This window comes from Eumetopias jubatus, unplaced genomic scaffold (genome assembly GCF_037043125.1).
Source record: "Eumetopias jubatus isolate StellerSeaLion01/CBP00866 unplaced genomic scaffold, mEumJub1_p1.0 scaffold_11, whole genome shotgun sequence".
Taxonomy (NCBI): Eukaryota; Metazoa; Chordata; class Mammalia; order Carnivora; family Otariidae; genus Eumetopias; species Eumetopias jubatus.
The window spans coordinates 68902371-68929919 of NW_028274817.1; the positions used below are offsets into that span (position 1 = coordinate 68902371).

General features: G+C 50.3%; 1 protein-coding gene across 3 annotated transcripts in view; it reads right to left on the reverse strand.

Annotated features, from left to right (window-relative positions):
• The window catches only part of NHSL2 (NHS like 2), a 74004-nt gene extending 50519 nt beyond the window's left edge, over nt 1-23485 (reverse strand). For all 3 annotated transcript variants that reach the window (XR_015769458.1, XM_088028734.1, XM_088028733.1), the window contains exon 1: nt 22971-23485. Coding sequence is in view for 2 of the 3 variants with exons in the window: in XM_088028734.1 (XP_087884860.1) it covers nt 22971-23013 (43 nt within the window). In the remaining variant the exon portion in view is untranslated. The remainder of the gene's footprint in view (nt 1-22970) is intronic.
• Between the last annotated feature and the right edge of the window lie 4064 nt (nt 23486-27549).

A 27549-nucleotide genomic window follows, 5' to 3' on the forward strand; every position in this document is an offset into this window, starting at 1 on the left:
AATGTGAAGGAGATACTGAGGACTCTGAACTGCAGGTATCAAGGACTCAAATCCCTTTTAGGCCCTGGCTCCCTGTCCCTGGGACTCCCATAACTCGCCGTGGGCTGCACAGTGGTGGGGGGTGGGGGCAGCCAGTTGTCCTTTCTGCAGGGGTGGGACAGGAGACCTTGAGTTGCCTGACACCCCCATTCGGGACCAAGGCACTCATTCCCTCAGCTGTCAGAGGTGTTGGCTAATGGCTCACAGTTGGGTCCCTTTCAAGGTAACACTCCTGGCCTGGAGGCCAGCCTGCATCCGCAGACAAGTCAATAGATTGGGGAGGGGAAAGGCCCTGTTGCCCAGACTCAGTCGGGGCCATCTGAAGGACGTGCCCAACTCCGAGTTCCCCATGGGATCAGCCGAGGTGTCCGGGGCAAGTGGATTTCAGTTCAGCTCCTGCTGTTGACCAACCCCGGTCACTCCCTCACTCCCTCACAGGTGCTGTCATAGAAGGCGGTCCCCAACAAACCTGCACGCAAAGCTCAGTCTCAGGTTCTGCTTCCTGGGGAAGTCAGCCTAGGACAGCCCCTTGCCTTGGCTTTTTTTCTCTCACTGCCCTTTCTCCCTTGATGACCGCAATTACTCCAAAGGATGACCCCCACATCTTTTCTGTTGCCATGGCCACTCTCCCAGTCTGCCTCTTGCATTGCCCAGAGCCAGTTTCGCCTGCATGTCCATTTTTTTCAGCCCTCCCTCATTTTAATAGGTTTAAAGCAGAACCCTCTCCTGCTACCCTAAGCAACCTTTCCTCCCCATTTCTCTATTTCTCTGAATGCCGCGGCCCTCCCTGGAATCCCAGGCTGGAAACCTCAGCATCACTTGGGCAGCCTCCTCTTTAAAAACCTTTAGGATCGGGGCGCCTGGGTGTCTCAGTTGGGTAAGCATCTGTATTTGGCTCGGGTCACGATCCCAGGGTCCTGGGATGGAGCTCCGCGTTGGGCTCCCTGCTCGGCGGGGAGTCTGCCCCCTCTCTCTGCCCCTCCCCCCACTCATGTGCACGCATGTGCTCTCTCTCTCAAATAAATAAATAAAATCTTTAAATATATATATATATTTTAAAATTTATAATACTGTAATACATGTTTCATTATTAGCCCATTAAGGAGAGTGATCTAGTGGTGGGTCCAGTAAGTGCCATAGTTCGGAAGTAGTCACGAGTGTAACAATACTTCAGGATGTCTGCAGCAATAGTAATGAAATATAGAAATCTCTGTGACTCCTATTGGGAACAGAGTCACGGGTACAGCTGGTACCACTGTGGGGGTGCTGCCTGCATTCATAAATGGAAGCAAAGGTGCAAATAGAGGTTAGCAGAAATACGGTTGTCTTTTTTTTCCCCATCCAAGTACACAGATTCTTGGTCAAACCCCTCTGTGCTATGGGGAGCCTATGCTGTAGCTCAGGTCGGGAGATTTGCACTTCCCTGAACACATGTCAGGCATCTTGGGGGACATTGGGAAACTGACACTTAGGCACTGGGCTGAGTCGGCCCCACTCTCTGGGCGAGCTCTCTGGCCAAGGCTCACTGCAGAAACCCTAGCTGGGCAGCTCTTGGAGGATGTCTTCTCTCAGAGTGAGCATGGGCAGGGGGAGTGGCAGAGGGAGACGCAGACTCCCTGCCTGATGCGGGGCTCCATCCCGGGACCCTGGGATCACACGACCTGAGCCAAAGGCAGATGCTTAACCGACTGAGCCACCCAGGTGCCCCTTCCCTGACTTTTCTTTCCTCGGGTCCCAGGCCCTGTCCAAGCAACATTACATGAGTCCACTGGTCCAGCCAGGATCACCCAAGCACCAGGCTCATGGGGTAGCTCACAGCCATCAAGCCAACACATAGTTATGGAGCCTTGGACAGGCGGGACTCACTCAGCTCTCAAGCTTACTGGGTGCACCCTACCCTTATCTTGCTGCTAAATATCCTGCAATGTGTGGGACGGTCCTGTACAAAGAAGAATTGCACAAAATGCAGAGAAGTCCTGCACAAAATGACAATCATGCCCTCGGCAGGAAATACTGGGCAGGTGCTCTTATAAATGTTTGCTTGGTGCTTTAGTGGTCTTTCGGTCCGTCCACGGGCATTTCTCTTGACTCCTCGCAACCCCTTCTGGCCTGAAATCTCAGTGACCTGTACAGCTAGGGCTGGGATTGACTAGTGGCCACTCTGGCGATCAGCAACAAATTGGAGCTTTGTCAGGCCTGGATCTTTGCCAGATCAAGAGGAGCTGGGCTTAACAGCCGCCACTAGGGAGACAAAAGCAGACAGGTAGCTCCTTTTAGTTTCCTCCCAGAGGGCGGCTCTGTCCCTGGGAAGGAAGGCTCGTCGTCCTAGGCCATCTCTGCCTTAGAACTTGAGCTGGGCAGTGGGCACTCCCCCCCACGTTAGGAGAAGGTGGCCGTTCCTCCCGCGCTCTTGTGGGTAAATCATTTCCGGGGAGGGGCTGCCACGAGTCAGTCTGCTCCTCAAGTCCTTTGCTTTCTAAGAGCCAGCCTAGTCTCCTAACAATACCCGGTCCCCATTTCCCAGGCCAAACGGCTCCAGGAAATGCCTGTATCTGTGACTGGTGGAGGAGTGGCTGCTTCTGTTAGTGTGACCCGTATTCTGGTGAAAGGGATTAGTCACTTCTTGCTAAAATTATATGCTGACTTTCGAATTATATCTCTTAAGAATAATGAAGACTAAGGGCGCCTGGGTGGCTCAGTCGGTTAAGCGGCTGCCTTCGGCTCAGGTCATGATCATGGGGTCCTGGGATCGAGCCCCATGTCGGGCTCCCTGCTCAGCGGGGAAACTGTTTCTCCCTCTGCTCCCACTCTCTCTCTCTATCTCTCCAATAAATAAATAAAAAATCTTTAAAAAAAAAGAATAATGAAGACTAACATAGGGCTACTTATTACAGTGTTTCATACTTCATAAAGCACTTGATGTATTAAGTTGAACCATACAAAATTGCTGATATTCAATTGTTTCAGGGCAATTTCATAGTGTTCAACCTGATACATTTTTTTTTCATTTATTCCTTACCACAATCCCACATGGTATTTTTAGCTGCATTTTACAGAACAAAGTACTAAATCTCGGAGAGGTGAAATGACATAGATAGGGAATAGCAGGGCTGAGACTTGAAGCCAACGCCCATGCTCTCGATTCTCGAGGTAGGATGAGTCGGCCCAGAAGACCCTAACAGCAGTGACGCGAGGAGAGGCAAGGCTGTGAGGCCACTCTCCCAGCCTATGCTCAGGAATCTTCTGACTGGCTGTACTCCTCACCTTTTCTTAGTTAATGAGTAGTGGGAGCCTAGGTGCCCAGAAAAAAAAGCACTAAAGTGATGAATTGACAAATTTGATTTTTAGAGTGCTGGGAGTGTATGGTATAGTAAAGATAGTATATAGAACATGTTCATCCATCCATCCAACCACCCATCCATCCATCCACCCGCCTGCCTTATCTGTTCATCCATCCATCCATCCATCCATCCATCTGCCTTATCTGTTCATCCATCCATCCATCCATCTATCTATCCATCCATCCAACCATCTGCCTTATCTGTTCATCCATCCATCCATCCTTCCATCCATCCAACCAAGAGAATTCTACTGGGTATGTCCCACATACGTGCCAGGCTCTGCATGAAGTGCTGAGCTACCAACATTCGGGGAAGGGTCCTAGTCAGCAGGGGTCCCACCCTTTGGCCAGCTGAGGGAGGGGGATAGAACAGTGGAAGCTGGGGTGAGGCCACCATGTGCATATGGGATTTTGATTTGCTGTGAAGCTGCTCTGGCTTCCTAGACCTTTTCCACTGGCTCAGGCTCGACTTGCCGGGAGGCTCCAGCTTATGCGCCCAGCCGGAAAGCAGCCGGGTTCTGCCTGGTGTCTCAGGAGTCTGATGCTGCTAAGAGTTTCTAGGCCACAGGGCCAGAGGAGGCAGGAGTAGGAAGGAGAGAGGAATGTCGGTGTGCCACCCCGATACCACCAAAGGGAAACTGGGGGTGAGCCAGCAAAGGGGGGGCTCCTTCCCAAGCTGCCTTAGGAAGACATTCTTTCTTCCACACCAGAGTCCACTCTGAGGCCTTGGCCTGGCCCACTGCCATGGGTTTGGTTCCTGCGGCGGGCCAGTGGACGAGAGGTAGGCTGGGGGAGGGTCGGTTTGGAAATCAGTCGGGCAGTGGGCATGTGGCCACCACCTTTGCCCAGGGACTGCATGCTGCCCTTCAGGGGATAATCACATTCCTCAGCTTCTCGCCAACCCAGGGGTGAGCGAGCCCTCAAGCCCACTGTGGAGTCCAAATGCTCAGGCCCGGCCCAAACTGGTTTCCCTGTCCCTAGTGCTCTCTGGCCACCCGCCTCCTCCCACACTGCCAGGCCCCCATGCAAGGTCCCTCTCACCCACCGCGCATCCCCTCCCAGTCAGCGCTCGCGCCCGCGCTCACTGTCCCGCGCTCCGGGCTGGGCCGCCACGGCTATGGGGCCACTGCTTAAGATCTCGCAGTTGAGTAAGCCGCGGTGTGGGTTCCTCCCAGCACACCCCCCTCCCCGACCCCAGCACCAGGCTTTCCTCAGAGAGCCATTGCCACACCACTCTGCTTTTGAAAAAAAGGAAATGGGGCATTGGGTCTTGAGTACAGGGCGAAGTAGGATGAGAAGCTGTGAACAGAGGCACCTCTGGAGGCAAAAAAAAAAGGGGGGGGAACCTCGGACGGGCTCCAGATAATGACCTCCTGAGCACTCAGGGCCCGTTCCTTATCTCAGTGGCCAACAGAGCTAGAGCCCACGACGGCTGGAGGAGTAGGCCCTTTGGTCCTTGCCTCAGCTGTTCTGTCGTGGACCAGGCCAGCATGCGGTGACTTTATGGGGGTCCACTCACCATGGCCCCAAGAGAACCCAGGATTTGCCCCGAGTGGTGAAGTTGAGGCTTTTTTCTCCTCAGCCTTTGCCCTTCTAATACATTCCCACCCACCACAGAGGTGGGGACACTTTGGACCTCTAGTCTACTAGACCTCCACCGTCCAGTACGGTAGCCACCAGCCACACGTGGCTCTTAAGCCCTTGAAATTGGCTAGTCTGAAGTGAAATGCGCTGTAAGTATAAAGATTTATTTATTTATTTGAGAGAGAGAGAATGAGAGACGGAGAGCACGAGAGGGAAGAGGGTCAGAGGGAGAAGCAGACTCCCCGCTGAGCAGGAAGCCCGATGCGGGACTCGATCCCGGGACTCCAGGATCATGACCTGAGCCGAAGGCAGTCGCTCAACCAACTGAGCCACCCAGGCGCCCGAAATGCGCTGTAAGTATAAAACGCACACTGGATTTTACAACTTAATATGAGGGGCGCCTGGGTGGCTCAGTTGGTTAAGCGTCTTGGTATCAGCCCACGTCTTGATCTCAGGGTCATGAGCGCAAGCCCCGAGTTGGGCTCCACACTGGGCATGCAGCCTACTTAAGAAACAAATAAATAAAAATAAATAAAGACTTAAGGGCATCTGGGTGGCTCAGTAGGTTAAGCGTCTGCCTTCGGCTCAGGCCATGATCCCGGGGGATCAGGGAATCTGCTTCACCCTCTCCCCTCTGCTCGCGCTCTCTCTCTCTCTCCCCTTCTCGCTCAAATAAGTAAATAAAATCCTAAAAAAAAGACAATATGAAACAAAAACGTAAAATGCCTCATTGATAATTTTTAATATTGATTTCATGTTGAAATAATATTTTTGATATTGGATAAAATGTAATATGTCATTAATTTCATTGCTCTCTTTTTACTTTTTACATGTTATTGCTGGAAGGGGGGGGATACTGGTGTCAAAACTGGCAAATCGGTGAATGAAATAAAAGCGTCCAAAACAAATTCATGTATATATGGGCATTTCTTTTTTTTTTTAATTTTTTTATTGTTGGGTATTTCTCTTTTTAAGATTTTATTTATTTATTTGTCAGAGAGAGAGAGAGAGAGACAGAGCACAAGCAGGGGGAGTGGCAGACAGAGGGAGAAGCAGACTGCCTGCTGAGCAAGGAGCCCGATGCGGGACTCGATCCCAGGCCCCTGGGATCATGACCTGAGCCGAAGGCAGACGCTTAAGCGACTGAGCCACCCAGGTGCCCCTGTTTTATTTTTTTAAAGATTTTATTTTTAAGTAACCTCTGCACCTAACGTGCGGCTCGACTCCACACCCCGGAGATCAAGAGTCGCATGCTCCACCGACTAAGCCAGTCGGGCACCGCTTTCCTTATATTTATATTTTATATATTGGAATAGTTTATTATAACAGTTTATATAATAGTATAAAAGTATGGATGGTTTTCAACAAAACATCAGAGTGTCTCTTATTCTGCACTCTTCCATCTTCACCTTCTCTTTCTCTTTCCTGTCATCTTCCAACCCCACAGAGATCTGTGAATGGAGAGCCATTCCACTTCTGTTGGCTCCTTGCTCGGCTTTAACGCGAGCCTTTGGCGTCTCCTGTTACCCCTGTCTTCCCGTAGAGGGGGAAGGTGCCATGCGGGACGATGGCTCAAGGACGGACGCCATTATCCGCCGTGGAGAGAGAAACCTACCCAGTAGGAATGTACCCTGCTATTTCTTCCCAGCAATTTGGCTACCTTCCTGTTAAGGTAACACTGCTGACAAAGAGAAAAATAAGAACTTAGGAAAATGTGCATGCGACTTTTTTTTTTTCTTTCCTTGCTCAGGGATGGGTGGAGGCAGGGTAAAAGCAGCAGCCTTGGGAGAGAAGGCTTGATCCAGGTTTGGGAAACCAATTGAATTTGCCATCTGCAGTTAAAAATCACTAAGAGGGTCAAGTGTTTTGAAAAAGAGAACTATAGAGGTGGGAGAAAGGGGGAAAAAAGCGCTCCAGCTTCTGGGAAACAGAACAAAAGATTTGTTTGCTCCAAGGCAGATGGGAACCTCAGTCCTTAGAGTTTAATTGAGAGAGGAAAAAAAGACAAGAGGTCTCACCCGATTGTCAAGCAGATAATAGCTTCTGGAGGGTGGGCCTGCTAGGATGGAGAAATGAAAGCTCTGTTGATGCGGGTTGGGGACAAGTGGTGTGGGAAAATAGCAAATTTTCTCTTAACATTCGTTCTCAATGCAAATGGAATAAACCGCTTCAATACAGAAGGGCCTGGATTGTCTATTAGAACTTCTTTTTTCAGGGAGAGACGTGCTCCCCTCCCCCTCCCGCCCCTCCAAATGTTAAGGACCTGGCGGTGCAGTAAATAGCCAAAGCACTGGACTGCGAGAGTCAGGACATGGCTCTGGGCCCGAATTGGCAAAACATGACAAAGCATACTTGGTGTGAAATTCCTCTGAAAACTCTAAAGCGCGGTTAACTAGTGTTATGAAATCCAGCCTTGTCTTTGGCCCTTCCCCCATCTCCCCGTGGCCCTTCGGGCTCTTTTCTCTTCTAACCTCTCAGAACCGGAAATACTGAACCAAAGGTTTTTTTGAAGTAAGTACAACTTAAGGAACATACACCCATCCCCGAGCAGATCACCCAGATCAATGCATTGCAATCTTTGCAATCTTCAGTTGTCCTGCTCGACCCAAGGGAGGAGAGGAGAAATGCAGCCTCCACGTGGTTTGCCTAGCAGCCTTGGGACCGTCTTCCCGGCCCCAGTGGCCCCAGCCCTGGGCACACAATTAGCTAAGCTACTTGCCTCCTGCTCGCTGCCAAACGTCAGTCCATCATCAAGTTCCATTGCTTCTGCCTCCAAAAGAGATCCAGAAGCTGACCGCTTCTCGCCAGCGCTGCCACCACCCCAGTCCTGGCTAGCAGGGCTGGCAGAAACCCCCGAAGGGCCTCCAGCTCCATCTCCTGACCTCTCACTCTACACAGAAGCCAGAGTCAACTGTTACCAAGAGAAACTCGACCCTATCTCTCTTCCGTGTGGACCTGGGGTTGGTGATTCTTTGGCTAATGTCTGCTGATCCCCTCTGGGCGGGCTATACCCCTTAGGCCTGGCCTTGTGCCTGGCAAGTGGCAGCCCAATTTGTTGAACGGAGGAATGAATTGTAACAAGTAACATTTGTATGGGCTTGAAAGGTTAACACCTCATTTGATGCTTAGAAAAACCCTCTGTCATGGGTATTGTTCTCACTTCACAGAGGAGGACATTGAGGCTCAGAACGTTGCCCAAGTTGATGGAGTTAATGCAGAGCATGTTGAAACTCAGGGTGTGGGGGTCAAAACCTATGCTTTTCTTGCTTACACCCTCCCTGGAGGGCTACAGGGGTGTGGAGGGGCACAGAGTCCAGAGGCACTTTCTTGGCTGTATATGGGGCCACTTTGCTCGGGCCTTTGGGACCCAGGGGCAGGCCCTGTGGGGATTCCCTGCCAACTAGCGAGGGCAGAGTGAACTCTAAATCAGCCTTTCCTTGATGACTTATAGAGCTACTATAACCACAGTGACCTTATTTTCTGAATCTCAAAACAGGATTCTTGGTCTGACAAACAGAACCAAATACTCGAAACTAGGACTTTTCTGGAAAATCCAGGGCACAGAGTTGCTGTTCTTGTAACATATGGCAGCTCCATAATGGGTACTTCTTAGCTAATTCTGACCCAGCCACCTCAGTCTCTGACATCTCAAGAAGATTCCTTAAAAAAAAACCTGTTTTCTGGGCCTCCTGTTTCTATGCACCGACTTCTTGCTGCCCACACTTTTTGTTTGTTTAATTACTTCCCTACGCTCTCTTATCTTCGCCCTTAACCACTCTCTTCCTGGTCTGCCTCAGGGAGTCTCTAGATCCTGCTTGCTAATGGATGCCACAAATGACTGAAAGAAACAATAAGCAAAAAGTGCTTGGGGACCATGGCAACAGGGGCCATGGCAACAGGGCCAAGCACCGAGGACCGCCCTTCCTACCCCTCCTAGTTTCTGTTTTAGGCCGAATGCTGCTGATAAGGTCTGATGGTCCCATTGTGTCACCTCATCAGGGTAAAGCTGCGGGCCAGAGGCAGCGGGATTCCAGAAAGCACTTTGCAATGCTGTTGCTTCTCACTGTACCCATGTTGCAATGGTGGGCTCATGGTAAAGGCCGTTGCCAAACCAGATTTGGATCTGACCTTTGCCCCAAGCACTCATCACACTTGGTTCGAGTGCACCCAGAAGCCCCAGACAGCCGGGCAGGTACCAGCACCAGAGTGACAATCGAGAAATTTCAGTGATCCTCCTCTTGGGCCTGGAAGCCGAGAATCATAAATCCGTTCCAAGGACTTATACTGGAGTCCGGGAAAGAAGGGGATTCTCAGTGAATCGGGGTGCAAGGTCTCTTCCCATAGAGGTTATAGGTCTCTCCGATGTACCTGTATGGTGCCCCTGGACAAAAGGGTGGGCTCCAAGAGGGGCTGGGCTGTGAACCCGTCTGAGCCTCAGTTTCCTCATCTGCCAAAAGGAGCAGCAGGAACCTCTGCCCTGCTTTTCTTTTCTTCTTCTTTTTTTAGATGATGAACTATTTCAAGCACACAGAAAAGTACTAGGAACAAACACATTTCCCTATATTTGCCCCAGAACGTTTTCTTTTCTTTTCTTTCCATTTTTTTTTTTTTAGAGGGAGAGAGCAAGCACAAGCAGGGGGTGGGGGGGTGGGCAGAGGGAGAGGAAGAGAGAGAATCTTAAGCAGGCTCCACGCTCAGCATGGAGCCCTACTCGGGGCTCGATCTCACGGCCCCAAGATCATGACCCGAGCCGAAACCAAGAGTAGGACGCTTAACCGACAGAGCCACCCAGCCGCCCCCTGTAACTTTTATTTAAGGAAATAAAATATTACAGGTTCAGTTGAAGCCCCTTGTGTGCCTCAATCACATTCCCCTCCCCCACAGAGGTAGCTGTCCTCCAGAATTGGATATCTATGATGCACACGCATGCTTTCAAAGGCACTCTGTATATGCTCATAAACAATATACAATATACGGCACTGTTCTGCATGTTCTTCAACTTCATATACGTTCTGTAGAATTGTACGTATCTTCCTGTGATTTGCTTTCTTTTTTAAAAAAAGATTTTATTTATTTATTTTTGTGCGCGTGCACATGAGAGAGAGAGAGAGAGAGAGAGAGAGAGCGCACACATGAGCGGGGGGGGGGAGGAGCAGAGGGAGAAGCAGACTCTCCATTGAGCAGGGAGCCCGATGAGGGACTCGATCCCAGGACTCTAGGATCATGACCTGAACCGAAGGCAGACGCTAACCCATTGAGCCACCCGGGCGCACTGTGGTTTGCTTTCTTTGCTCACCTTTAGGTCTGTGAGAAATACTCATGTAGGTATAGGTAGCTCTGTTTCGGGCATTTTCATTTCATTTATCTATTCTCCCGTTGTTTCTCAACTGCTCTCATAAGCAAGGCTGTCACAAACACTCATGATCTATGTGCCACTGTTCACCTGCATGAGAGTTTCTCTAGAATATATACCTAGGAGAGCAATGGGCAGGGGGGAAAGGTGGACGTGTAAATTGTTAAGCGTTTTTTGAGGGCGATATTCTAGTATGTATCCGAAGTAACTATTCGCACACTACTTGATCCAGTACCTGCGATGTCATAAAGCTTTACTAGGGGAATAGTCATACATGTACATACAGATGTATGAAACAAGGACGCTCATTGCCACACTGTTGGTAATAGGGGGAAACTGGAAACCTTCTCTGTTTTGTTCACCTCTGTATCCCCGGGCCTGGTCTCATGCCTGGCATGTAGTGGGTACTTATTTGTTGAGTGAAGGAATGAATTTTATTTTATTTTTAAAGATTTCATTTGTTTATTTGAGAGAGTGAGAGAGAGGGAGGGAGAGAGAGCAGGAGCAGGGGGGAGGAGCAGGGGGGGGAGAAGCAGACTCCCCGCTGAGCAGGGAGTCCCATGAGGGACTCCATCCCAGGACCCCGGGATGATGACCTGAGCAGAAGGCAGACGCTTAACCAACTAAGCCACCCAGGCGCCCGTAATGAATGAATTTTAAGAACTAAATCTCAACACCCATCAGTGGAGAGATGAATCACCTATGGGACACCCTCCCTAGAGAATACCCTACCCCTGGAAGAAAACAGCATAAGGAGGCCCTTACCCGGGAGGTGACTTGTAACTGCTTGTGTATTAGACAGAGATACCCTCTCTACTGCCACGTGGGGTCCTGGCCAGAGCCCCGTGTCTTTCCCAGCAATCAATTTCCAATCAAAACAGGGAAAATAGTCCAGGGAATAAAATAGAACTCAGATGTGCCACTATCAGAGCGAGACGGAATTTGTAAGTATTTGAAAGGAATGTTCGCAAATTGATGAGAATGGTTTGCCTTGTCTCAAAGCTAAAGGACCAGCAGAAAGAAAAGGCTTTTTTTCCTTTGGTAATTAACATCAATAAGAGACAGTGCTGGAGGTGACTGGTGGGATTTGACTTGAGAAATTCAAATGTATCTCTAGAAATGCAAGCATACTTTCATTTGCTGAGAGCTTAGTGGATAAAGCCAGAAGGTTTAACTTTTTAATTTTTTTTAGTATTTATTTTTTTTTAAAGATATTATTTATTTATTTGAGAGAGCAAACGAGAGAGTGAGAGAGAGAGCGCTCGCACAAGTGGGGGGCAGAGGGAGAGGGAGAAGCAGGCTCCCCGTAGTGACTCGGGCTCAATCCCAGGACCCCAGGATCATGACCTGAGCCAAAGGCAGATGCTTACCCGACTGAGCCACCCAGTCCCCGCCCCTGCATTCTTCTCCATATACCACACTGCCCCTCTACATTTGGAGACAAGTATATCAGAAACCCAGGTAATTAATTTGCCAAGTTTGGCCGTCTGCCTAATGGATCAGAAAGGACTCCTACAGTGCTCTGTGTGCCTGCCTCACCTATAGCCCCCTTGCGAACAAAGTGGACAGAAGTGATTCCTTGATCCTGGATTCCTATTTACTCATTCGATACATATTGTGTTGAGTGGCTACTCTGTGCCCAGCACTGCGCTCTCGGTCACGACTGAAGGCACTAGGGGGCCTGTGCCCGCATCAATGGTACCCATCCTCAGCTGGGACCGAGAGTGCCCAGCGGTCTCTGAATGTTCTGCAACGAGGGCCCAGACTGACAGGGATGTTCCAGACCTCAGAGTGACCAACTGACCCCACGAGAGTCCTTTCCTGGGGGACATGATGTGACATATTACGTATGGGGGAGCACATGCAGTGGGGTGGCCCAGAAGCCAGGAGATGCCCAGGGAGATAGCAATAAGCAGAAGCCATGGGGAGTGGGCAAAGCAAGGCCACAGGGAGTGGCAGGAGAGGCTGTGACAGAGAGATGAGTGGTAGGAGTGGCAGATACTGTGCTTGGCTTGTCCAGCGCTCCTGAGGCATCAGCCGTGAAGGGTAATGGCTGCCAGAGATGGTTTCCTCTCCTTCACTTACACGTGACTCCTGACACTCATGCCCTGTCACTCAAGGACCCTTAAGCACATCCTTGCTCTTGCAACCTGGAAGAGGCCAAGTGACCTACAGTCTCTGGGAACCCAGACCCTTGCAAGAGCTGTGCGTCACAAGGCCCAGTCTCCAGCAGAATGCCATCCAGGCTTCCCAGTCCTGGCTGGTGATGCACACAAGGAGGTCCAGAAGAGTTCTGCGTGAAGCTGGAAGAGGGTGGCAGGAAACAAAAGAACCTCTTTGGCAGTCAAGGACCTGCGCTGTGTAGGGTTGCGGATCACAAGTCATTTCCGGGTGCCCCCAGCTACCTAAGTTCTTGGGGACACAATGTTTGTGAAGTCACATCTACCATCGGGCTGTTCGGAGAGTCTCAACCATACTCATGGGGAACAACTGGGCAATCGCTGCCTTCCCTGACCACGCTCCTGCACAACCCCCTCAGGTTTCCCACCCTCTTCCCCAGTGCAGATGAAAGGTTTTATTACATGCCATGATAGGGAGAGAGGGTATGGAGGAGAAGGCACTCTCATACACGGCCAGTGGGAACAACATGGCCAACTGGAACAACTTCTTTGGAGGGCATTTTGGACTTATGTGTCAAAACCTAAATGCACATTCCTTTTTACCCAACAATGCCACTTCTAGGAATTTACACTGGAGATGGAGTGCATAGGAAGATACATGAACAAAGATGCACATGGCAGTACCACACGTAATGGCTGTGTACTGGCAATAAGCCCTTTCGACAGAAGATAGGTTCGATATATTGGGCCATGGCCATTAAGAAGAATCAGGTAGCCACGATATGTGCTCATATGGAATGTTCTCTCTTTTCTCTGCCCCCTCCTCCCTCTCCACACACACACACACACACACACACACACACACACACACACACAGTGCATACTCTCTCACACGCATGTACATGCATACACAATTTCTGGAAGGACACACAGAAAACTGGTAACTGTGGATGCCTCTTGAGAGGGAGGCTGTTAAGGTGGGGTGGAGAGTTAGGGATAGGCAGGAGAATTACTTTTTTCACTACATACTCTTTTATACTGTTTAATTTCCCTTGCTACATGCATATGTTACTTTAAAGACATAAAAGGAAAAAGAAAAAGCACAATTAATTGCAGAAGTCTTCATCCATAGGGGATTGGTTAAATAAATGGTGGCATATTCTTACTAAGGAATGCTGTACAGCCTTTCAAAAGAAGAGATATCCTGTCATTGAAAGATGTCCATCGATATATTAAGTTTAGAAAACATCAAAGCTCTGTATGAAATGTATAATAGAAACTCATTTGTATAAAAGGATACGTATACACACACACACACACACACACACACACACACACACACGTCGGCGTATTAATAAGAAAAGATCTGGAATGAGTGACAACATGCTGATAACAGGTGTAGTCCTTGAAAGAGACTGGAATCAACCAGCGGAGGGGAGGGGTGAGTTAAAGGTGGACTTTCATGTTTCACTCTAAATACTTGTTGGTTTACTTTTGATTTTTTCTGGTCCAATGAGTCTGCATTTTATTTCGCAAGAAAAACATAAATGGTACATAAATGATGAGGAGGAAAAGAAGTGCGATCTTAGAGAAATCTGCATTCTTCTTTTTAAAATTTACGTGTGTGAGAGAGAGAGCACAAGCAGGGGGAGAGCGAGAAGCAGACTCCCCACTGACAGGGCCCCAATCCCAGGACCCCGGGATCATGACCTGAGCCGAAGGCAGATGCTTAACTGACTGAGCCACCCAGGCGCCCAGGAATCTGCATTCTAAAGCATGGTTTCCTCACATGCCCCTCCATTCGAGAGCCACCCAGGGACTTCTCTCAGCTGGCAAGCCCAGAGCCTGAGCCTGGCACTGGCTGCCTCCACCATCTGGGCACGGCTTGCGTTTCTCCCCCTGCCCCTTCACACTTCCCTCTTTGCGGCCCACTTAGGCTTCTCACCAGCTCCAGGTAGGTTTCCATCTTTCTTCCCTCACTCAATTCGCTTCCCGCGTCCTCCACACCTAGACAGGCCACCCCTCCCCACTCCCAGCCTTTACTGAACTTCCACTCATACCTCATGACCCATCTCAGGCAAACTTTCTGGAATCTTTCCGCCCATTAGTGAGCCGGTGCCACAGGGACTAATTTGGAGCTTGGGAAACTGCCTTGTGACATTCTTTATTTGGCCATCTTGTGTTGTGAACTAATTTTCATGGAGTCGTTTGACTAAAATATGGATATCATTTTCTCTTTTACAAAGCACTTAGATAACTATTGCTTCCCTGGAGCCTCCCATCCGTTTTATGATGTAGGCAAGGCAGGTGCTATCATTATCGTCGTCATTTCATTCGTGAGGAAACTGAGGGGAAGGGAGGCTTCTTGTTCGATGTAGCACATGCGGAAGGTGGCCAAGAGGGAGCTAGGTTTGCCTGCCTCACCAAGAACCTTATTCCCTCAGCCGGAATATCAGTCCCTGGAGGACCAGGAGTACATTTTCAATGTTTCTGTGCACACTAAAGGGATAAAAAGGAAAGCCATTGGTGTTCTGATGAGAAGCTTACCAAAGAAGATGGGACACTGAGTCAACCAAAGGGTACGTTGTGGGGACATGCCAAGTGCTTAGGTCCGTGTTGCGTGCTGGAGGGACACCAAAGCCATGGTACCTATCCTCAAGGAACTTGAAATCTTCAAGTGAGGCCGAACATACCGAACAATTAGAACACAATCAAGCAGGAAATAAATGTGATTTCAGGTGGCACACAAACTTTTTTCTTTAATTAGCACATCAAACCTGCTGCTTTGGGCGGGTAAAAATTTTTTATTATTTTCAGACACCTGGGTGGCTCAGATGGTTAAGTGTCTGCCTTCGCCTCAGGCCATGATCCCAGGGTCCTGGGATTGAGTCCCACGTCGGGCTCCCTGTTCTGCGGGGAGTCTGCTTCTCCCTCTGCCTATCACCTGCCACTCCCCCTGCTTGTGCTTTCTCTCTATATCTCTGACAAATAAATAAAATATTTAAATAAAAAAGGGTACATTATTTTTATTTTTTAAAGATTTTATTTATTTATTTATTTATTTATTTATTTATTTATTTATTTATTTACGGGGGTGGAGAGGGACAAGCAGACTCCACACAGAGCACAGAGCCCTACAAGGGGCTCGATCCCACAATCCTGAGATCATGACCTGAGCCAAAATCAAGAGTTGGATGCCCAACCGACTGAGCCACCCAGGCGCCCCAAGAGTAGATATTACGAAAAAAAAAATAGCACAGATAGCAAACAAAAATCATGGCAGTGACACATGGGATGAGTGTGATTTGGGAAGCCGCCGTAGGCCCATCAGGATAAGAGATGGGCCAGGGACAAAAAGTTGGAGTATCTGTCTGAGCAAAGGTCTGAGACACAGCAAGGAGTTGGACAGACCAACCTGGCTGGGCCTGAGTGAAATGAGACTTGAAAGCTCCTTTCCGAATCTCTATCCAGGCGAGATTCCAGAGGCTTCCGTGAGCCAGTCTACGAAGTGTGGGCTAGATCAGGAGTCATTTCAATTCTCTGTGCGGCAGGAACACGATGAAAGTGGTGCTTTGAAAGATGGGTCTGGTGGTAATACACCATTATGGACTAACTGGGGACTGATGTGTGGCCCGGGACTGCCCTTGCTGGCTGCCACAGAGAAGGTGCCACCAAGACGTAAATGCCACGTGAGAGTCAGGCTTCAAAGTTCACATGAGGTTAAGTTTCTCTCATGGAGACGCACATCGGAGGGTGGTTGGTCATGTCTTATTTGAGGTGTTAAAGAATGATAAAAAACTTGACAACAAGGCTGTCAAGATGGCTGAGCACTCTTTCAAGAACATATGAGAGTATCATCCATGAGGCTGCCTGACTATTCACTATTGACTACAGTCCACTCTGTAAAGTAAAAAGTTACCTCAGAGGAGGCTGGCAAGTTGTGAATGATTTTTGTCTGGTAGAAATGAAAGTTATTTCTGTCCAGTAAGAAAGATAGCACCAAAGGTTACAGTTTTATTATCCTGGAGACATATCCAGTCTTGTATCCAAATTTTTTATCTCATTCCAGCATTCTTCTAAAGTCTCTCCTATCTTTTGGCCTCTCATTTCTTTTTTTAAACTATTTTTTTTATTGTGGTAAGCTAGGTATAACATAAAATTCACCATTTTAATCACTGGAAGTGAATAGTTCAGTGGCATTAACTATATTCACATTGTTGTACAACCATCCATTTCCAAAATTTGTTATCACTCCAAACGGAAACCCCAAGCACTAATTTTCCATTCCTCTCTCCTCCTAGCCCTTGGTAACTTCCAGTCTACTTTCTCTCCCCATGAATTGGCCTATTCTAGACATTTTGCATAAGTGGAAGCATACACTTCTTCTTTTCTGTCTGGCTTCTTTCACTTAGCAGAATGTCTTCAAGGCTCAACCATATTGTCACATGGATTAGAAGTTCACTCCCCTTTATGGCTGAGTACTATTCTATTATCGGGATATACCATATTTTGTGTATTCATTCATCCACAGATGGACATTTGGGTTGTTTCAGCCTTTTGGTTATTGTGAACAATGCTGCCATGAACATTCATATCCAAGTCTCTGTTCAAGTCCTGTTTTCAATTCCTTTGGGTCTATACCTAGAAGTGGAATTGCTGGGTCATATGATAATGGTGTTAACTTCTTTTTTGATGTTTAATGTTTAACTTTTTTTTTAAAGATTTTTAACTTCTTATGTTTAACTTCTGATGTTTAACTTCTTTTTTTTTTTTGAAGATTTTATTTATTGGAGAGAGAGAGAGAGCGCGCAAGCACATGAGCAGGGTGGAGGGACAGAGGAAGAGGGTGATTCCAGCCCAAGACCCCGGGATCGTGACCTGAGCCGAAGGCAGACGCTTAACCGACTGAGCCACCCGGGCATTCCCAAGAGAGAGGAAATTTTAATTATAGTCGTGTGAGTGATGGCAAATGAATGCACGCTGAGCACGGACAGAGGGTGTGTACATTTTTATTCTCTCTGGGAACATATGGAGACTTTTCTCCTCTGGAACATAGAGCCATTGTTGGCTTTCTACAGTATGATAGCTTCTGCTGGGGAAACTCTAGAGAAAAGCTTTGCTTTAGGAGAACTCCTGGACCAGACGGACCACAATGGAACTCATCGGGAGAGATGCTAGAATTCTTTTGGTACAGCCTCAAATGGGGCCAGTACTGACAGTTGACGGGAAATCTTGTAGGTGGGGAATGAAGAGAAGAAAGAGACTGGGCCTAGAGTTTGAGGAGGAGGGTGGACACAAAGGTGGGGAGAGGGTCCAGCCTAGGGGTGGGGAGGGGACAAGGGGCAGCTGCCTTTCTCAAGACCCAGCTCCTCAAGGGTAATTTTTAGTTGCCTCTAAATGGCCCTTTATTCAGCTATATAATTCCGCCCCCCAAAAAAACCTCTCCTAGAGTATTAATCACACATAAAATCAGAGATACTCTTGGCCTCATACATTTTAATGTATACATTTTAATGTTTCGAATCAATAAAGTTTTGCTTTTTTGAGTGAGGTTGAAATTAAAAAAAAAAAAACCAACCCATTTCCCCCCTCACAGCTCAAAAGGAACTAAGTGGGTTTTGATCACAATTTTCTCACTTTTGAGACAAGATATGGAAGAACAGATGAGTGTAATGGCAGAATTTCACAGGTGGTTAAGAATGTGTAGGAAAAAAAAGAAAAGCAGAATAAAAAAGAATGTCACTGTTATAAATATGATCAGAATATATCTATTTCTGAAAGCATAGCAGGCAGGTTAAGAAAATAAAGGTAAAAGCCTACTTTCTTCTGACACCTTAATTTTGCTCCCTCACAGGGCTATGACAAGGCAAAATATATGTAATAAGCACTTTGCCAAATGCAAAGGACTGCGCGTGGCTTTGAGAGGGGCTGGGTGGTGTAGGGCAGAGAGGGCACGGGCTGTGGGGCTTGAACCATTCAGGGGGCCGGCATGGCTTGGGGGATTCTGACCAGCGGTTGATATTTAAGTGAAGCCCCGGATCTTAGTTGTCACGTGTAGAGTGAGGGCAATAAATCAGGCCCTAGAGGGTTGTTTAGAAGGGTCCTATGAAAAGGCCTCCAAGAGAAGCAAGAACAAAGTGGTGTGGACGCACGGTCTGTAGTAGACATTGTAGCACTTACCACAATGTTCTGGAAGAGTCTCTTTACATATCTATCATCCCGGTTATACCAGAAGTTCCCTGTGACTTGTTTGTCTCTGGCTCCCTGCCTCTAAGCACAGTGCCTAGAACATCATATTCAGCCATTTATTTATTCCCTTTTAAAAAAAATGTATTTTTATTTATTTGAAAGAGAGAGAGGGAGGGAGAGAGAGCACGAGTGGGAAGGGCAGAGGGAGAGGGAGAAGCAGACTCCCCACCGAGCAGGGAGCCCGACGAGTGGCTCGATCTCACGACCCTGAGATCACGACCTGAGCTGAAACCGAGAGTCAGACACTTAACCGGCTGTGCCACCCGGGCGCCCCTCAGCCATTTATTCTTTTCACAGATGTTTAGCAGGCTCTTCCAGTCACCGAGTCTTGACCGCCACACTCTGCCCTGCAAATCACTGATCTCTTCTCCCCGCCTCCCCAGCACTGAAGCCTCAGAGCAGGGGGGCGCTGACGAGGCTCTTGTGGTAGACATGGTGATGTCCCCCCAGGTTCCCCCAGGACCGAGTGCTGCTGGCTGCCAGTCCTTTTTGGACCTCGCCCAAGGCCACAGGCCCTGCCCGGAGGCAGCCTGCATCTAGTGCCTGGTCTCCTCACCCTGACTCAGAACAACTCTGAAGGACCAATCCAGTTCCAGAGCTTCTTGTGGGGTGAGCTGAGGCTGTTGTTAGGACAAGAGTCACAGCCCAGCTTTTCCCTTGAACCAATACTGCCTCCTTCATTTAGATCCTAGGTGGGTTTGTTTTTTTTAAAGGTTTTATTTATTTATTTGAGAGAAAGGGAGAGAGAGAAAGAGAATGAGGGGGGAGGGGCAGAGGGAGCGAGAGAAGCAGACTCCCCCTGAGCAGGGAGCCCGACAAGGGGCTCGATCCCAGGACCCCGGGATCATGCCCTGAGCCGAAGGCAGATGCTTAACCGACTGAGCCACGCAGGTGCCCCTAGATCCTAGGTGTTAATCTCAAAGGCACCCCAATACATGGGACCTGCAAGAGCCTCCCCGCCCCCCCCAAGGCAGCAGTCCCCAGACAGGTTTTGTGGCCTGTGTAGGTTCTGGTTTGGTATCTGGAAAGCCTCGATTCCAAGTGATCCCAAGAGCTGTGACAGTCCCCAGGGCCCAATCACTGTGCACAGGCCTCACTCGGAGTCACATTTTTATCCCCTCCCCCACCCCCCTCCCTCTCTAAGTTTTTCTTATAAAATGCATTTGGAGCCAATAGGGTAGAAGAGATCGGCCTATAAACAAATAATTACAGCCACGGGAGAGACACTATAATAGAGAAAGAAATGAACCTAGTGCTTAGCTTAAAGGACAGCTTCCTAGAGGAGGTACCATGTACACTGAGTCTTGAAGAATGAGTTTGTGTTTGATGGGCAGACAAGGGATGCGGGAGAGACACTGCAGAGAGCACAGCATGCTCAAAGTCTTGGCAGGCTTGGAAGAGCGTAGTGTGGGGGAGGGAGGGGAGTAAGGGACAACTACGTCCAGAACACTAGTAGGGGCAGACCGTGCAGGGCCTTCGGGGAACTTGGTGCTGATCGACTGCCACGTTCCAGTGGTGCCCAAGCTTCCGCCATGTAGGTACCACTTGGGCGAGCTTTGCCCTGTCCGGGCACCGCCGGCTCTGCTCATGATTCACTTCATCTTTTTCTCGACAGCAAGGTCTTTTGCTTAAGTAAATTTCTACGAAAGGAAACTGTCTCTGGCAACCAAACACCAACACAGAAGGAGTTTCCCTTGCCCCAAAGAGAAAGTCACTGTAAAAATAAATACCGCGGAAACTGAGCAGAGTAATTAAATCCTATGTAGATATCACTGCCTGTCAGTGGCTTCGAGCCTGAGGCCTGCTCTAGCTCTGTTCCAAAAGAAGATTAGCACGCATTACAGAGGTGGAAGAATAGCACCACACTGAGACCTTCTCTTTGATGTAATCAGAAAGCTAGAAAGAGAAGGGCGCGTGAATCATTTTCTCACCATGTAATTCAATGTTCTTTAAAGCTATACCGTGTACCATTAAGATCACCTTGGAGTTCCCTTCCCTGCGACTCTGCTGACTTGGAAAGCAGTTGGGTAAACAATAAAGTGCCCTACAAATGTGGCTGTCATTACCACTCTGTTACCACTCATTGGCTCTGGGGCAGGTCCCTTCGATGGAGCTGCCCCTTTGTCGGCCCAGCGAAGGCTTCCCGGCCAGTGCTTGCGGTGACCGTCATTCCCCGCATTTGTGGGAGAGAGAGCGGCAAGGGTGAGGCTGGGACAGGGGCAGGACCCTCGGCGTCCAGGGCACAGACGGAGCGAAAAGAACTCTACGGCTCCTTGTTTACGGTGACTGGTCCCGGGAGCTGCTGTCCGCAAGGCGGAAGAGAGCAGACTATGGAAGCAGCCCCCCAGGACCCTCAAAGCGCCTCCTCTGCCAGGCTGGGCTCCACAGCTCAGGGCAGAGCTAGAGGTTGTGTCGCTTTCAAGCTGGATGTGACTTTGGGTAAGTCGCCAACCTGCTCTGAGCCCCAGTCTCCTCAGCAGAGTACAATGTGGGTAAGGATAGCGCCTGCCTCCTATAGGTCTGCTGCGAGGGTCACACGAGGCAAGACGCGCACAGCTTTGTGTACAGGGCCTGGCACAGGACTTACTTAGCATGACTTCCTCTCTCCCCGGCCACAACTAGAGCCCTGACGATACTTTTTCTTTCCTCCTGGCTCTCTCCCCCCTGGCCCGGCTCACACCTCCTGGCCCTGTCCTCCGTCCTGTTCTTGTGCTCACCTGCGGTCCCACTTCTCCAGCTATGGGGTTCAGAAGGAGTCTTTCAAGTATTTGCAGATAAGAAAGGTGAGGGGCACACTCCAGGGGGCAGGACGGGGGACCTCCTTCACCTGGAGAGAGAGAGAGGAGGGCGGGTGTTCTGAGGCCAAGCAGCCTGCATCAGCCAGCTGAAAGCAGAGGCCGGCTCTGGCCTGCAGAGAACAAAGAAAAGGCTCTGGTCTCCTGTGGCGTTAGAAGGCAGCGCCTGAAGCAAGGCCCTCCATTAAAAGCTACAAGGCTGAAGGTTAAATATAGCCCCTTCCAGTTGTCTGGGACAGAGATTTATGAAATGTCAGAGCTGTGTTAGCGAGAAACGATGTTATCACTGCTCTGTTTTGAGAGAGTAGCAAGAAAGCGAAAGAGAAGAAAGGGAAATCTGCACTCTCACCAGTGGACAATGGGCAGCCATGGGAGGATCTGGAGCGGCCGGGTGCGTTCTATAAAGTTGCGCCCTGGCCACAGAGTGGACAATGGCTGGAGGGGGACAAGAGGGGCCGCAGGGAGCCCAGCAGGAGGGAGAGAGACGGGGTGCCAGGGAGGTGGCTGTGGAGGCGGGAGGAGGGAACCCACTGCAGGGTGGGGCCGGGCCTGCATCCCGGTGGGGGGGAGGGGAGGGCCTCTTTCCCCCTCCTCCTCAGAAGAGGAAAGCCAGCCTTGTCTTCCCAAGGGCCTGCCTGGTGACTGAGAAAGGCAACCTATCCAGAGACCCACAGACCCCTCACTCCTTTCCAAGACAGCCCGTGGAGAGGCTGCTGGAAAGTCCCTCCTTATCCACATGCTACCTCCAGGCCATTTCCAAGGGCGGGCAACTGTAAGGTCACCTCCCCTATCCAGGCTTATCCTCTTCACCCAAGCCAGAGTGGGGAGGCTGGTGCGCCTCGGGACTCTTAACTCTATTCCACCCTACTGCCAGGAGATCTGGCTGGCACTGCGATTAGAAGACACTGGGTTCCTGGCTAGGAACCTGTGTGAACGATGACCGGTGATAGGCATCTCTTTCTGGCCCCTCCCTGCCCCCATGCTTTGGTATTGCACACACACACACACACACACACACACACACACACACACACACACACAATCCTCATTTCAGCAGGAGTCCAGGAGGAGGGTAGAGCCCCAAGACTGACAGAGAGGGCATCTCCCCCCATCCGAATGAGCAGAAAGTATGCGAGGTCGATTTGCAGAAAATGAGCGATACGGGATTTCTTACGCACGCACTAATGTCTCCTCGGTCACTCTTATATCCCTTTAGAATCCCAGATCATCAGGGTTGGGATGTGATCACATCCACCCTCTCCTCCTCCAGAGCCACCCAAATTTGAATTCCTTTTACAGCACCTCGGCCCAGTGGTCGCGCCGCCCCTCCTGGCATACCTCTAGTCCTAGGGGAACCCATTTTACCCCAAGACGGCCCAGGCTGCCTCAGGATAGCTCCGAGTGCAGGAAGCCCCTCCTCCTCCACGGGCCCCAATTCCTTCCCTTCGCCCCTCCACCGAGCATGCGACCCTCCTCCCCCAGCGACTCACCTCCCCGGCTCCAGAAGAGGGTGACAGATTCGGGTCTCTCCATCCTAGCGGTGTGGATGACCAAGACGCCACATCCAGCAAATCGTCATGCGAGGGAGAAGTGTGTTGTGGGCCCGCACTGCGGGCAGGGGGCCGAGGGGTTCCACACTGTTCCAAGCCCCGTCCCCAGGCTCCTCACTGTGGGACCCAGGGACTCTTCCCGAACTCCGTTCCCCTGCACCCCGGCTGGGTTCAGTTTGGCCCCATCGGTCACATGCTCTGCTGCCTGTGGAGTTGGTCCCTGGGCTCCGCAGCCCAGGGAGAGCAAGGCTGGATTCGACAAGTGAGATTCCTCTCTCTCCTGCTTTCTTCTGCCCCCACCGCCTGCCCACGGCCACACTGGCCCAGGGGGTCCTGTCACGGCAGAACAGGGAGGAGCGCCTGCCAACTGGTCTTGTCTTTCTCTAGGAAAGGTTCTCAGCCAGAGGTCCGAGTCAGAGCCCCACAGAGGGCTGACCTCCCGTTCGGCCCAGCCGCTGTCCTGCAGCGAGGGGAAGTGGGCAGGAACTGGCTGTCTGAGTCAGCGCCCCTGGTCTATTGTCACTGTGTGGGCCCCTTCCTTCCCAGAGGAGAGACGTACACAGAGATAGGCCTTGTTTTTTGCAAGTCTCTCTTGCACACACACACTTTCTCTCTTGGCCCGGAACGAGCCTGTGCACCATGGCTGAATGCAATTCAGTTCGGTTTCCTCAACTCTTAGTGAGTGCCCACTCTCGCCAAGGATCATGCCTATGGCACGGAGAGGTGATCTCGCAGCATCCTCACTAGAGGTGCAGGAGTAATGATGCCGCGTCCCAGAACAGGGGAGAAAGCCGAGGCTCAGAGAGGGAAAGAGGCCCTTCCAATGTCCAACAGCCGGAGAATCGTGAGATTCGGTGTCCAACCTTGCTCTCCACGGCATCAGGTGGAGAATCCCGCTGGTCTCCTTCACCGCTTCCACCACCACCACCCTGCCACCGTAGTGCAGATTCTAGCAAAGTCTATCTCCCAGGGCACAAGGCATGAGAGAATCGTTGGTTTTAAAACATTTAAAACCTATCTTGTTCACGGGCGCCTGGCTGGCTCAGTCAGTTGAGGGTCCAACTCTTGATTTCGGCTCGGGTCATGATCTCAGGGCTGTGGGAGCCTGCTTGGGGTTCTCTCTCTCTCTCTCTCTCTCTCTCTCTCTCTCCTCCCTTTGCGCACCAAAAGGGTAACCTTGGCCAGGCCTGCTTCCTGGAGGCCAGCCCACAGCAGGTTAAGGAGGGAAGTGGGAGTGGAGTGGAGGCACCTCTCAGGAAGTCTGGTTGTAGTTAGAAAGGAAAGAGAGAGGGCCATAACCGGAGGGCACGGCAGAGCTGGGAGGTAGATGTTTGTTAGGATGGGGGAGATGCTATGTGTTTCTAAGTTGAGGAGCTTCCCCCAAACTGCTGCTCACCCTGCCCTCCGCATTCCCCACAGGCTGGACTTCATCTCAGGCCAACTGAACCAGACTTTCTCAGGCTTGGAGCCCAGGCACTGATAGATAGTATTTGCAATCTCTTCAAGTTGAAAACCATCTGCTAATTCTTAGTAGACACTGAAGTCCAGTCCTAGTCCAGCTAGTGGGTGGAGGGCAAAGGGGGCCTGACTGTCTTAGCTCCCTCGTGTTGGCAGCTTAGCATAGCAGCTAAGAAGGCAGATTTGGAAGCCCAACGGCCTGGGCTAGAATCTCAGTCTCACCTGTGTGCCTTAGGCAAGTCACTTAACGCCTCTGAGCTTCAATTTCTAATCAATGTATCTGTTGTGTAATTTGCAGTTTCTAACCTATATAATTCCTTTAGGAGATAATGAAAGTACCTATACCATAAGGTTGTTGCATGGATCGAATGAGTGAATATCCGCAAAGTGCTCAGGATGCTGCCTGGCTCGGAAGAAGCTATGCTGGGGCTGGCCTGTGCCTTCTAGTATCCCTCCTGAACATGCTGGACCTCTGCCTAAGGCTCAGAGAGGCATCCCTTCAGAAACGTCGTTGGTATTTTATTTTATTTTATTTTATTTTGTTTTGTTTTATTTTATTTATGTAAAAGATTTTATTTATTTGACGGAGAGAAGAAACACAAGCAGGGGGAGTGGGAGAGGAAGAAGCAGACTCCTCGCTGAGCAGGGAGCCTGATGCAGGGCTCGATCCCAGGACCCCAGGATCATGACCTGAGCCGAAGGCAGACGCTTAACCCACTGAGCCACCCAGGCGCCCCAGAAACATTGTTGGTCTTATCCTCAGCTTGGTCTCCCATTGGCTATCATCCCTGGCTTGCCTCACACAAGCCTGAAGGTGTCATCAACCTCAGCAGCCACTTCTCATCTGGCCCCCTCTGGGCTGGAGCTGATTGCCGTTGTTGTGGTAGGAACCGCCATCATGCCTGACCAGGACCATGTTGGTTGGGATGGGAAGAGTCTACAAATTAGAGTCTTGGCTGGTATTTGTCTTTTGTTCCCCTCAACTCAGGTTTTTGAGCTCTTTTGGCTGGAGTCCAGGCAAACTATTGCCCCCGGGTAGGGAAACGGTGGGCGTGTGTCAGTTTCCATAAACACAGATCTCATGTTTGGGAGGTTGAGGGCCTGACAATAGTAGGAATGGGGGCTGTCTTCACCCTAAGAGCCGGCCGTGTGACCTTGGGCTCTGTGGCCGCCGAAAGAGATGTCACCCTTTCCAATTTTGCCCTTTACTCCGAGCAGACATCTGGCTCCCATCCCCCAAGACAGGCCCTGCAGCACCCAGAGAATCGGAGGGAGCTGGTGACAGAACCAAAGGCTGGGGCAGATGTCCAGGAAGATAGCCATGGTGCGGGGGCAGAGGCAGTCAAGAGTATGGAAAGGGGGAGGGCAGAAGCATCCAGTGCTCAGCGAGAAAAGCCAGGGCAGAAGTGCGAGGAGCTAAGTCACAGAAGCCAGAAATCCCAGAAGTGAGGTCCCTGAAGCAGGAGGAAGGCCCCGGGCTGCTGGGCGGGCCCGAATATTCCAAAGGAGCCGTACTCTGGAGATGGGATGTGCCTTTTATCCCTCTTGGGGCACAAGAAAGGGGCATGTCTTCTCTGAGGCAAGCCTAAGGGACCTACACCGCACCTGCCTCACCCCCCGCGTCTACAAAGTTCACAAAAGGAATTCACAGAGATGGTTCTGTGCCGCCATCTCTAACGCCAGAAAGCAGACTCAAAGAACACACTCCACCCAGATGACAGGGAGCAATCGAGAGCCTCATCCTGCTCCCGGGACCCCACACCCCTCCATCTGTGCTCTTGGAGAATCTGACAGGAGATTGACTTTTTAAATAGAAAATCTGCTACTGAGAGAGATGAAGGTTTCATCGAAGACCATTTACTCCACAGGGATGCAGATGGCACTTCGGAGGCTGCATTAGCTCAGATGGTTTGGAAGGACTGCCCGGGGGGTGATGCAGGGCTGACCTGTCAGTGTACAGGAACCCCTACCAGCGACATCTTTCCTTGTTATCTCAAACATCATTTTTTGCCTCTTCTCAATGTCAGAGCCTTGTGTGGTTTCTCCCAGCTTGATAATGGTCAGATGGACATGGTGGCACAGGGCATCTCCAACAAGTGGAGATGGGGAGATCCCAGAGGGCATGGGGACCACTCTTGGGCTGTGGTGACAGGCGGTGTGGTGGGGGGACAGCAGCTGGTCCGGGGCCCGCATTAATCTCTGTAGCTGGGTGACCTCGGGCACATCACCTTACCTCTGTGGGTCTATAAAATGAAAGTTTTGCGGGAGACCAGCGGTTTCCAAACACCTATCTCACTTTTCTTAAAATACCCGGGTCCCACCACGCTAGACAAAAAAATCTGTTTTTCCCACAGAGGATTTTTCAACGCTCACAGGCAAAATAATAATATATACACACTGTGCTCCCCCAAGACTGCCTCCACACCCCTCTTGGCACTCATTGAGAAGCCCTAGATTAGGTGATCCCTAAAGATCCTTCCTACTCCGACAGGTTTTTTTTTTTTTTTTAAAGATTGATTGATTGATTTCTGGGAGAGAGAGAAGAGGAGAGGAGAGGCAGAGGCAGGCGGAGAGAGAGAATCTCAAGCAGACTCCCTGCTTAGTGTGGAGCCCGACGTGGGGCTCACGACCCAGGAGATCATGACCTGAGCCGAAGCCAAGAGTTGGACGCTTGGCCAATGGCGCCTCCCGGGCGCCGCCCCCCCCCCCGACAGTTTTAAACAGTAATAAAGGCAACACACCCATGCTCCTCGCCAGCACCTCATTTCATCCTCACAACCACGCCGAGGCAGGCATGACGCATTCCGCCAGACCGAGGAGGTAATGGGCCCTCCGAGAACTTAGGTCACTTGCCTGAAGGTGTACAGCGAGTAAGTGGTCACATCTGGCTGAAGAGTCCGAGCAGCTGAAGAAGTCTTCGCCATGTTCTTTATCAATTATTCTCTCCACCAAGTTTAAGCATTTTAGAGGGGGAGCAAAGCCCACGACATTTTCCCAAGCATTCCCTAACCCTGGCTAAAAGCGGACAGCTTGACCCGCTTAATCAAATTTCAGTGGCACC